The following is a 12,509-nucleotide window of genomic DNA, read 5'->3' on the forward strand; positions in this document are numbered from 1 at the left end:
TCTTCCATCAGGTAGAAGATACAGGAGCCTGAGGGCACGTACTACCAGACTTAAGGACAGCTTCTACCCACTGTGATAAGACTATTGAACGGTTCCCTTATACAATGAGATGAACTATAACCTCACGATCTACCTTGTTGTGATCTTGCACCTTATTGCACTGCACTTTCTCTGTAGCTGTGACACTTTATTCTGTACTGTTATTGTTTGTACCTGTACTACATCAATGGACTCTGTACTAACTCAATGTAATTGCACTGCGTAATGAATTGACCTGTACGATCAGTATGCAAGACAAGTTTTTCCACTGTACCTCGGTACAAGTGACAATAATAAACCAATACCAATACCAAAAGGCCTGGATAGCGTGGACATGGAGAGGATGTTTCCATTAGTAGGAGTGATGAGATTTTTGTAAAATAAAGTGCTCAAAGGGTTAAAAATTCAGGGCTAGAGCCGTGGAAAGCTTAAAAAATGCTGAAACAGATGGTGTACAGAAATAAAGGTATGGACACACTATCAGGATAACAGGATGAGTAAAGAATGAATAACAAGTCTTTGTTTGGTAAGAACTTGTCAGCAAGCGGTTGTAGATGTCCTTGTAGCCAAGGATAACAAGTAGTACAAATTAAAGAGTAATATTGTAGACCACCACAGAACGTGAACACCCCCATTTCCCACGTTCTTGAACTGTATAAATCTGTTAGCTAATCAATGTACAGACAGACTCCCTTTGACTCCGACCAGCTGTAGCCAACAGTGAGTCAGGGTAACAACGGAGTTCTCTATCTCTGCAGTGAAATAAAGAAGTTTGGTCCTGAAAACATTTCTGAGTGATGATCGCGGTTTATAGTAATTAAGAATTTGGTGATAACAGGAGAGTCTAGTATCCAAGGGCACAGCCTCAGAATAAAGGGATGTCCCTTTAAAACTGAGATGAGGAGGAATTTCTTCAGCCACAGGGTGGTGAATCTGTGGAATTCATTGCCACAGAGGGAGGGAGGCCAAGACATTGGGTGTATGTAAGGCAGAGATTGTTAGGTTCTTGATTGGTAAGGGGGGTTAAAGGTTACAGGGAGAAGGCAGGGGAATGGGGTTGAAAAAAATATCAGCCATGACTGAAGGGCGGAACAGACTCGGTGGGCCAAATAGTCTAATTCTGCTCCTATATCTTATAGTCTTCTGAATATTACCAAGGTTCACCTGTCCTCTCCATAAATAGAACCTGCCTTGAAAACCATTTGTGATTAAATAGAAATATCAACCATTTTACAGCATAGCCTTGCTGTATGCTGCAAGCTCACCAATAATGAGCAATTAATGTGTGCCTTTGTTAACATTCACATCAGTGAATTAGTTCATCTCTTTCCATTCTACGCACATATATAACGCTATCTCACAAAGCCTTTATCTCCCTACCTTCACTGAAGAGACTTGATATGTCACTAAAGACTCTTGCAAATTTCTACAGACGTACAGTGGAGAGCATTCTGATCAGTTGCTGGTATGGAGGCTCCAATGTGCAGGATCAAAAGAGGCTGCAGAGGGTTGTAGACTCAGCCAGCTCCATCATGGGCAAAACCCTCCCGGCCATCGAGGACATCTTCAAGAGGCGGTGCCTCAAGAAGGCGGCGCCTCAAGAAGGCGGCATCCATCACTAAGGACCCTCACCATCCGGGACATGCCCTCTTCATTCTACTACCATCAGGGAGGAGGTACAGGAGCCTGAAGACCCACACTCAACATTTTGGGAACAGCTTCTTCCCCTCCGCCATCAGATTCCATGAACACTACATCGTTATTGCTCTTTGGCACTATTTATTTATTTTTGTAACAGAGCAATTTTTATGTCCTGCACTGTACTGCTGCTGCAAAACAACAAATTTCACAACATACGTCAGTGATAGTAAATCTGATTCTTACTCAGTCTGGCTAAGAAAATGGTATTTTACTGAAACAAAATGGTCAGCAGTCCTCCTCGTGTGCTCTTACCATTAGCTGTGGATGTCATACGAGCCACCTCCTCCAGAGTTGGCAGTGGAGAACCGTCATCATCCACCTTCTCCTCGGAAGTCTCCACCTTCTCCTCGGATACTGCTTTAAACCCGGTATTCCGCCCTGAGGGAATGAGTGATGTAACCAGGGTGATTTGCTTCTAACCAATCAGATCTCCCTTTTATGTTGGCTTGAGCAATTTTAAGGCATGCTCAACCCAATCCAAGTAGCCACAAAATGAAACTATGCACAAATTAATATTAAATTCAGACTGTCATTCAGAAGTCTCATTTAGCCACCAGAAAAACTGCCTCTTGACAGCGACTGGTGCATGAAATATGACCAACTCCAGGTTACAGGAACAATCAATATGTTTATTAACAAGTGGTTCTTGAGACAGTAACCCTGGACTGCATTTTAACCGCTGTCACTTGGCAGAAATAGAGTTTGGGTGTGGAAGAGGTGCAAGGAGATGGGGAAAAATGAGAAGCTTATCAGTTACCTTCACTGATCCAGATTCCTTCCCACTGAGAGGCTGTACTAAGCAGGAAGGAATCAGGTCCCATTTCACATTTTGCAGATCACCTCTGATGATAGCATCAGGCTCTGCCATTATCAACCATAGAACAGTACAGTACAGCACAGGAACAGGCCCTTTGGCCCACCATGTCTGTGCCAACCATTATGCCAAACTAAACTAATCCCATCTGCCTGCACATGGTCCATATCCCTCTATTCCCTGCCTCTTCTTGCGCCTGTCTAAATGCCTCTTAAACATTGCTATCATGTATGCCTCCACCACTTCCCCTGGCAGCCAGACCAGAGGCTTAGCAGGAGCAGGGAGGGAGTTCCAGAATCGAGCAAAATACATTCACTGTTCACCCCCTACTGCATCCTCCTGCCATTTTCTTGTGCCCCCACCGATCTGTCAGACTGCGGACTGTGGTCTTCCCACACCCCCTTAAGTATTGTGCTCTTAATACTTGCAGTGAAGTCAAAAATTCTGGAACAGAAAAATTTAATCCGTGCATGCACCTACCCTGAGCCCTGCAGTCCTTTGCCCAATGACCTGTTGCTCCACAGCGGAAACACGTGTCTCCATTCCGATTAAATCGTCCACCACCACCAAAACGTTCCCCTTTCATCTGAAATTTCTGCTTCCAGGCCTATGGAAGTCCACAACATGCAAAAAAATGTTAGTGGGTGAACTACAGTGAACACAAAACTCTCTCTGTAAAAGATAACTGGGAATGCAAGGGTTAATGACTGGTAATATAAGGGTTAATGATATGCAGCTATTCTCCTGATAGTCAGCTATTCTTCCCATGGTAAAGAATTACCTCAGCCATGGGGTGACTATAGTTATGGCTGAAGTGAGACCAGATGTGGGTGAGAAAGAAATAGTTTTCTTAGACATATCTTGTTTTGCCAAAGCTTGCTGTAAGCAATTGCCACAGTAAGTGCAACTTCCCACAAAGATTTCTCACAAAGGGGGTATAAAGGTACACACTAACTGGGGAATCTCTGAGTTGGTCTAATACAGAGCTTGGGTTACACTATTTACTCTTTCTCTGTATCCCTCACTCCCGCTAGCATTAAACTAATAAAGTATTGATCGTAAGTTCTTTGGTTCTGCTGTTGTCTGATTTATTACAGAGCACAGGCCGACTTTCACATCTCGAGTAGAATTAGTGTAAGTGGGTGTTTGACGGTCAACATGGACACAGTGGGCTGGAGGGCCTGTTTCTGTGCTGCATCTCTCCATGGCTAATACAACAGAACAAAACTTTTCATTTAAAGCAGCTCATTTATGTCACCAATTAACAGTTAGCTCCCCTGTGAAACATTTCAATAATGTAATTCAGTAAATTTCACATAACCCAGAGAAAAATCTTTTTTGGTGGACAGACCTGTAAAAGGTAACTGGAAATGTAGGGGTTAATGACTGGAAATGTAAGGGTTAATGGCGTGCAGCTATTCTTCCACCATGGCGTGATATTGCTTCAACAATGGTGTGATTATAGTTATGGCTACAAGTTGTGCAGGTGCTGGTGAGAAACAAAGAAGCTCTTAAGGAATATCTTGCTTTGCTAAAAGTTTGCTGTAAGCAACTGCCCTAGTATGTGCAGTTTCCCACGGAGGCATCTTTAGATTAAGTATAAAAGGAGGGACACTAACACGTAAATCTCCGAGTGGGGATCAATACAAAGCTCGGGTTACACTGTTTACTCTTTCTCTGTGTCCCTCACTCCCGCCAGCGTTAAAATAATAAAGCATTAATTATATGCTCCTTGGTTCTGCTGTTATCTGATTTATTACAGTGTGGGTCGACTTTCACAGACCCCATCAACTTCCTTTATTACTCATGACCTATTTTATTACTCATCTACATGCTAGGGGCAACTTACAGCAGCCAATTAACCTACTAACCTGCCTGCATTTGGAATGTGAGGAGGGAACCAGAGCACCCAGAGGAAACCCATGCGGTCACGGTGAGAACGTGCAAACTCTACACAGACAGCTCCGCAGGTAGGATTGAACCTGGGTCTCGGGTGCTGTGAGGCAGCAGCTACCTTTATTTGTGCCACTGTGCCACTCTCTTAATGTATTCTGCAGCTCTCCAAATGAAACCAAAACTTTAAAGCTGCAAACTGGAAACGCAGAACAAAAAATGTGCTTTTCTGAATCATATCAGTTCCAATTTAAGTAAAGAAATTATCCCATAAGAGCCATTACTGGATTAAACAACTAAAAAAGGACCTGACTTGTACATAGTCTGCACCAACACTCGCTGGAACACTGTACCTGTTTGCGAAGATAGGCTCCTCTTAACACACCACCCCTGACATGTGATTTCTTCTTTAGGTTGATCCTCACAAAGTTTCCATCCTTTTTAGGAGGTGCACCCCTGAAAAAGAAGCAATCAATACCAAGAGAGGTTGCTGGAGTAACTTAATTTGGGCTGAATATTACACCTGTTCAGAATTCAGTGTCATTTCAACATTCAAGCCAAAAGATTGAAGCCAAAGCCCTGACACCACTTCTCCATTATGATCTCTGAAAGCTCACGCATCGTGAAAGACTACCCGGGTCATTCTCTCTCCTCTCCTCTCCCATCAGGCAGAAGATACAAGAGCCTGAGGGCACATACCACCAGGCTCAAGGACAGCTTCTATCCCACTGTGATAAGACTATTGAACAGTTCCCTTAAACGATGAGATGGATTCTTGACCTCACAATCTACCTTGTTTTGACTTTGCACCTTATTGTCTACCTGCAATGCACTTCCCTGTAGTTGTGACGCTTTACTCTGTATTCTGTTATTGTTTTTACCCTGTACTACCTCAATGAATTGATCTGTACGATCGGTATGCAAGACAAGTTTTTCACTGTACCTCGGTACAAGCGACAATAATAAACCAATACCAATACTTAGGTAACTGGATTTAAAAAAAAACACATTGTGTGGGATGACATTGGAAAACAATGGATTCATCTGGTGCACTTTGCACAGATCTGCAAAAGCACAGGTGTAGCTTGACTAATTTAGCTGATTTCCATTTAAGGAAATCACTTAAAGATAAAACTAAAAGATCGTACAATGGGTCACAGATTGTTCAGCCCATCCACTCTATGCTATCTTTCACCACACACCAAGTTTTACTCCACTCTTCTATGTACTTAAGTATTTACCCATCATTGGGAGAATTTATGGACACCAGCAACACTTACTGACAGAAAATTCCACGTTTTTAATCACCCTCTGACCATAGATTTTTGTAACTTATCGTTTAATGATTACGTTAAATTTGTGTCCCATGTGACCATTTCAATGATAGTTATAAAAACATTGCCCATATTTCCTTACAGCACAGGAGACAGCGAGTTTGGCTCATCGTGTTTATGCCAGATCTCACAGCAATCCCGTTCCCACACTAATTTCCCCATAACCTATTCTCCACGCAGATTCCACCACCTACCCCCACAATAAGGGATCTTATAGAATCCAACTAACCTAACAATCTGCACTTCTTTGTATGTGGGAAGAAACCAGAGCACCTGGGGAAAATCATATGGTCACATGAAGAACGCGCAAACTCCACAGAGACAGCAATGGGAGTTCAGAATTACACCCCAGTTGGTGGAGCCGTGAGGCAGCAGCGCTACTAGCTGTGCCACTGTGTCATTTGGAACGGGTTAAAAAGTGAAAAGTTGTGGTAAAATGATTAAAAATAGGCAATCAATAAAGGAACAATGACACCTTTAATAAAATGTCTTCTAAACACTTCACAGGAATTTTTTTAAAAATACGATTGTTTTGCCAGTACATTCATGAAATTTTCAGCACTATTCGAGACTGTAAAATTTGACTAGAACTGAATGCCTGAATATTAAAAAGATACAAAAAGGATAAAGTAAAAAGACATAGGAATATCAAACTTTGTGAACAATTGACCAATTGATCACCTGTTACATTGCAATGATCAATAGCTGTTAGCATTGGGCAAAGAAAAACAACCAGGATGTGGTGTTACATACAGAATTCAAACAATTATGCTCTGGATGAGACACGAGAATTTATTAACTGCTGTTGTTCCAATCTTCCCTTCATTATATCGCATCAAAAACATAATCCAAGACCCCAAACCACAGGCACCACATTCACCTGTACCTCATCACCTGCCCCACCTTTCTAACAGACATTAAGAAGTGAATGAAAGTAAACTTTTTTCTAGCTCAATACTAAATAAAACAGATCCATCGTCTTCAGTCCCACAGCTGCCAATGCAGACTAAATTCAGAAGTGATCACAGTATCGAGGCTGCTTTCTCTCATTCACTGATGATGCCCCCTTCTGTTCTGGATCTCTGTCACAAAGGTTGAAACCTCCTGCCCTAGCCTCTAATTCTTTTGCCCTCCTCACCACCATTGGAAAACTGCTACCTGTACCCTCACCTCATATTTCCATGGTCTCTGCAAGGCATTACTGGCAATTAGCACTGACCTCACTGTTAATTCTTGGCCTTTCTAACTTCACTTCACTGAGCAAAATCAGTTCACCCTCTATACTAACCACTATTATCTAAGACAGGATTCAGTGACTGAAACCCCAATCTGCTAAAAGTACACAGCCAAATTTCTTTGTCTTCATTAGGCTTAATGCTCAAACCAACTAAATAGAGGGCTAACAAATGATCTGCTGGAGGAATACGGCAGGTCGAGCAGCACCTGTCGGGGAAAAGAATTGTCAATATTTCGGGCCATACATGGAAATAGGTCCTTTGGCCCACTAAGTCTGTACCAATCATCAAGCACCCATTTACACTAATTCTATACCAATCCACTTTATATTCCCATCAACTCCCCCCAGATTCCACTGTTCTCCTACACACAAGGGGCAACTTACAGTGTTCAATTAACCTATCATCCTGCACAACTTTGGATGAGGGAGGAAACTGGAACACCCAGGGGAATCCCATGTAGTCACAGGGAGAACGTGCTCCACTCAGACAGCAGCCGAGGTCAGGATCAAACCTGACAGAGTCCCAGTGACCCAGCTGCACCACTGTGCCACTCGAGCTTACACCACCTAAATCTTTTCCTGTTACTCTTAACTTTCTCATCCCCTCACCACATCTGCCCACCCTACCCTGTATACAAGTTGTCCTATTCCAAATCTTGGGGCACAGGAAGCTGAAGGCATGGCCACCAACGTTGTTGCAATGAAAACCAGAGATGAGGAGGACCCCAGAATTGCACAGGATCAAAAGAGGCTGCAGAGTGTTGTAGACTCAGCCAGCTCCATCACAGGCACAACCCTCCCCGCCATTGAGGACGTCTTCAAGAGGCGGTGCCTCAAGAAGATGGCATCCATCATTAAGGACCCTCACCATCCGGGACGCGCCGTCTTCACGTTACTACCATTGGGGAGGTGGTACAGGAGCCTGAAGACCCACACTCAATGTTTTAGGAACAGCTTCTTCCCCTCTGCCATCATATTTCTGAATGGTCCATGAACCCATCCTTGTTATTCCTCTTTTACACTTTATTTTGTAACTTACAGTAATTTTTATGCCATGCACTGTACTGCTACTGCAAAACAACAAATTTCACAACATACGTCAGTGATAATAAACCTGATTCTAATTACCCGACACAAACCTCATCAACCACAGTCCTGCAAGGTTGGGTAATTTCAGCATCCACTGCTTTTAGGGGGAGAAGATTTCAAGCTTCCACCCTCGGAAATGCAGCTTGATGTTTTACTTATTAAACAATAAAACCATCAATACAAACAGCTCTAAATAGGTGGAATGCATCACTAATTCTCTTATTCCCTTTTTCTTTACTACACCGTTTCTATAGAAGTATGCTTATGGTTTTATAGGTTCATAAAATCTGGGACAGTCTACAGAAATGAGCATTCCATAGAAAACATTACACAAAAAATTATGGTTTAGCATTACTGAGGAATCCCTCTCAACATGCCTGATTTATCTATTCTTCTACAGATTATCTCTTAAGCATTAGACAAGTCTAATCCACAGAGCCGGTCAGATCTCCTGGATTCAAATCATTTGTTTCATCTAAAACAAACACCAAATTATAAAGTAAACGTTTTAAATTTGGCTGGGTTATACAAATTTTATTCTCAAAAGAGAAAAATCTCAAATGTTGGTAACTTGAATCCAGAGAATCCTAGGAACACATTGTTGAATGTGGGGAGAATAAAAAAATTAGGTTAGTGTAGAGCAACAAACAATCCGCTGGAGGATCTCAACGGGTCGAGTAGCAGCTGTGCAGGGAAAGGAACTGCCGACACTTCAGGTCGAAACCTGCAACAGGTCCCTCTGGGGTTCATGTAGGGTTAGTGTAAATGGGTGTGCGATGGTCAGTGCGGACTCAGTGGACTGAGGGACATGGTTCCGTACTGTACATAGAACATAGAACATTACAGCACAGTACAGGCCTTCGGCCCACAACGTTGTGCCAACATTTTATCCTGCTCTAAGATCCATCTAACCCTTCCCACCCACATAAGTGCCCCCATTTTTCTGTCACTTATGTGGCTATCTAAGAGTCTCTTAAATATCCCTAATGTATCTGCTCCCACAACCTCTGCAGGCAGTGCATTCCACGCACCCACCACTCTCTGTGTAAAAAACTTATCCTGACATCCTCCTTATACCTTCCTCCAATCACCTTAAAATTATGTCCCCTCCTGTTAGCCACTGTCGCCCAGGGAAAAAGTCTCTGACTGTCCACCCGATATATACCTCTTATCATCTTGTACAGCTCTATTAAGTCACCTCTCATCCTCCTTCTCTCCAAAAAGAAAACCCCTAGCTCCCTCAGCCTATCCTCATAAGACATGCTCTCCAATCCAGGCAACATCCTGATAAATCTCCTCTGTACCCTCTCTAAAGCTTCCACATCCTTCCTATAATGAGGCGACCAGAACTGAACATAATATCTCTATCAAACAGTGCATGGTTTTACACTATTACAATGTTCCATGACATAATAGCCTTGCTGTTGCCTTTGTGATTTGCCACACGAAGTCTTTAAGAAATGCAGGGAATGCTTCCAGAAATCTAAGTGAGAAGCAAGTTATTCTGAGAACTCTTTGGTGCCCAATGCCCAATAGATGGGAATTTGTTTACTGACAGCTGATGAGAGAAAGCTGATTCAGTAACCCCAAGAGGCCTTAGGTGTGTTAACTGCAGATTGGAACAAAGCAAAGACCAGAGATAGGAATGACAGAAATTAACATGAACAGAACATCGCCTACCCTGCAGTCCACTCCGACTACAACTCCTCCCAACTACAGTAAAACAAGTGGTTCCATCTCAAAACTGATTAAGTTAAACAAGGTGATAAAACTACAATCATATAAGATTTTATTCCTTTAATTAATTTTTAAAAAAGCAAAGCAAATATACTTCATGCCTCCTGGCATCTTAGTGCGAAGTCACAGTGTCTGTACATACCTTGCTGCAGTGCACCTTCTTGATTCTGAATGGAGGCTCCCCTCTTCCACATCTCCGTACAGATTCTCTTGTGGAGTCTCAGATTTTGGTTTATTCCCGCCATCATCCTCAGTGGGAGAGCTTTCATCCACCTCAAGTTTGGAACCAGCTTTGAGTACTTGCCTCTTCTCTGTTTTCTGAGCTGGGCAAGTGTCTGAAGGTTTGGTTGTTTTTCTACGTTTCTTGATCTCACCTCCACAAGCTTCAGCACTCTGCTTTGTGTCTGCTCTCCATCTCTTTCTGCTCCTTGTTTTAACATTGCTCAATTCTTTCTCATGGCCAGTATTTAACTCGGTGCCCGAGTCAGGTTTCACTATGTCATTGATCTCTTGGGAACAATCCCGGGCACAGGAAGTTCTCTGCCCCATGGTTACTGAATCGTGGTTTAATTGGCACTCCGGTATATTTTCCATTGTGTTTTGGATTTTTACTTTAGTGGGCTTTATTTGGCGAGAAGCAGCATCCATTAAATAGTCATTCTCTGATTCTGCAAGCTTTCCACGACCAGTTACACAAGGATCAGATTCACAGGCATCTTTGAAAGGAACATTGTCCAGTAATGCTGAGGCACCATCAGCTAATGTTGAAATGCAGCTCAGTGGACACGATTTTCTATTGATTGTAGGAAATTTGTCATTTTGATCCATTCCACTGGCCAAATGAGTACTGTCACTTAAGCACAAAGGTTTGTCATTGGCTTCTGGTGTGGAGTCACTTAAAGACAGTGACTTGCCTTTGGCTGATGGCTTCCTATGATCCAAATCAGGATCACCCGCCCCAACATTTGTCCCACTGGCTCGTAACGAACAGCTGCTCAAAATGGGCAACGCTGCACCCAGTTGTGTTCTCTCCTGGCACCTGTCTAACCAGCCAAGGTCAAGTGAAGACATTCTTCTCGATACGTTCTGTTGCAGTTGTTGTAATTTATTTACAGGTCGGGATTGAGCCTGGGTTAAGAGAATTTTTGAAGGAGTAATACCCTTCACGGTTGAGTGTAGTAATTCCAGCTGTTCAGGCCCATCAAGAGACTCTTTGGTCGCAGTCTGCAGACTTGGTGAAGCTTGAGGGGTGGCAGGTTCTGTTCCAACAACCTGGTTAACTTCATTGTCCTTAATCTCTCTGGGCACCCGTGCTCTTCTTGGAGTTATTGACTTGCGTAGGGAGACCGGCCTCTCCTTTCAAAAGATAACATTTATTTTAAAGTCATAGAGCCATACAGCACGGAAAACAGGCCCTTTGGCCCAACTTGTCCATGCTGTCCAAGTTTCCCACCTGAGTTAGTCCCATTTGCATGCGCTTAGCCTATATCCCTCAAAATTTTCCTATCCATGTACCTGTCCAAATGCTTTTTAAACACTGTAATTGAACCCACCTCTACCACCTCTTCTGGCAGCTTGTTCCACATACCCACCACCATCTGTGCAAAAAAGTTCCCCCTCAGGTCCCTTTTAAATCTTTCCCCTCTCAACTTAAACCTATGCCCTCTAGTTCTGGACTCCCCTACCCTGGGGAATAGACTGCAACTATTCACCTTATCTATGCCCCTCATGACATTATAAACCTCTATCAGGTTAACTGTGAATAAAGTGCAAATTTTTGTAACAACCCCACTGATTGTTTTTTTCCTCTCTCAGGGCCGCTGTTACACATTATTAAGATTGTGAAGAGACTTTTATAAAGGCGTTGTTGGTGGAGATCCTGTCCCCTGCAAAGTTAAAGAACACAGTTTCCCTTCAATCCACAGGGCGCACATGATAAACTGTCAAATGATCCTACCACTACTTTAAGCAGCAAACTCATTCTCCAAGTCAACAAGGCCATTAGAGGACAGGCGCCACACAGCAGTCTGCTTAGTTGTGTGGACTGTGTGCCACGATGAGTGCCCTCACAATAGCAATGCACAGAAGTCTGCATTACAAAGGTAGCCAGGTCTGCACATGGCTGCAGTAAGCACTGGACTGAGATAAGACCAGGAGACTGGCACCCATGAAATCACGTCACAGTAAGAAGTCAACAGCTTTTAAGATGGATGGGGAGAAGAGAGAGATAACAAGAAAAAGGAAATAAAAGCCTTACTTTTCCTGCTGTTCCAAGTTTCTCCTTCAGTTTCATTCCATAATACTGGGCTGATGTGGTGATGGTTCTGTGTTCCTGTAATGTAAGCTCCTGAACAAGACTGTTCCGACGATTTAGATGTGATCCCCAAACATCAGATTCACAAGTCTAGAAATTGAAATCAGCTGATTATAATCATAGAGTCATAAAGATATTCAGCACAGAAACAGCCCTTCGGCCCACTGAATCTGTGCTGACTATCAACCATCCATTTACACTAATCCTACAAAATCCCATTTTTTTCCCCCATTCTTCACATTCCCATCAACTCCGAGCACCCACCCCACCCCACCTCACCCCCAGGTTCTACCACTCACCTACACATGAGAAGCAATTTACAGTGAATAATTAACCCATCAATCTGCAAGT

General features: G+C 43.0%; 1 protein-coding gene across 1 annotated transcript in view; it reads right to left on the minus strand.

Annotated features, from left to right (window-relative positions):
• Positions 1 to 12,509, minus strand: part of recql4 (RecQ helicase-like 4) — a 68,520-nt gene that overhangs the window by 46,861 nt on the left and 9,150 nt on the right. Inside the window, exons 5-9 of the mRNA XM_052016991.1 lie at positions 12,102 to 12,248; positions 9,987 to 11,200; positions 4,801 to 4,903; positions 3,035 to 3,161; positions 1,993 to 2,118 (exon numbers count right to left, since the gene is read on the minus strand). Coding sequence (XP_051872951.1) covers positions 1,993 to 2,118; positions 3,035 to 3,161; positions 4,801 to 4,903; positions 9,987 to 11,200; positions 12,102 to 12,248 — 1,717 coding nt within the window. The remainder of the gene's footprint in view (positions 1 to 1,992; positions 2,119 to 3,034; positions 3,162 to 4,800; positions 4,904 to 9,986; positions 11,201 to 12,101; positions 12,249 to 12,509) is intronic.

The sequence above is a fragment of the Pristis pectinata genome, chromosome 5 (assembly GCF_009764475.1).
Source record: "Pristis pectinata isolate sPriPec2 chromosome 5, sPriPec2.1.pri, whole genome shotgun sequence".
NCBI lineage: Eukaryota > Metazoa > Chordata > Chondrichthyes > Rhinopristiformes > Pristidae > Pristis > Pristis pectinata.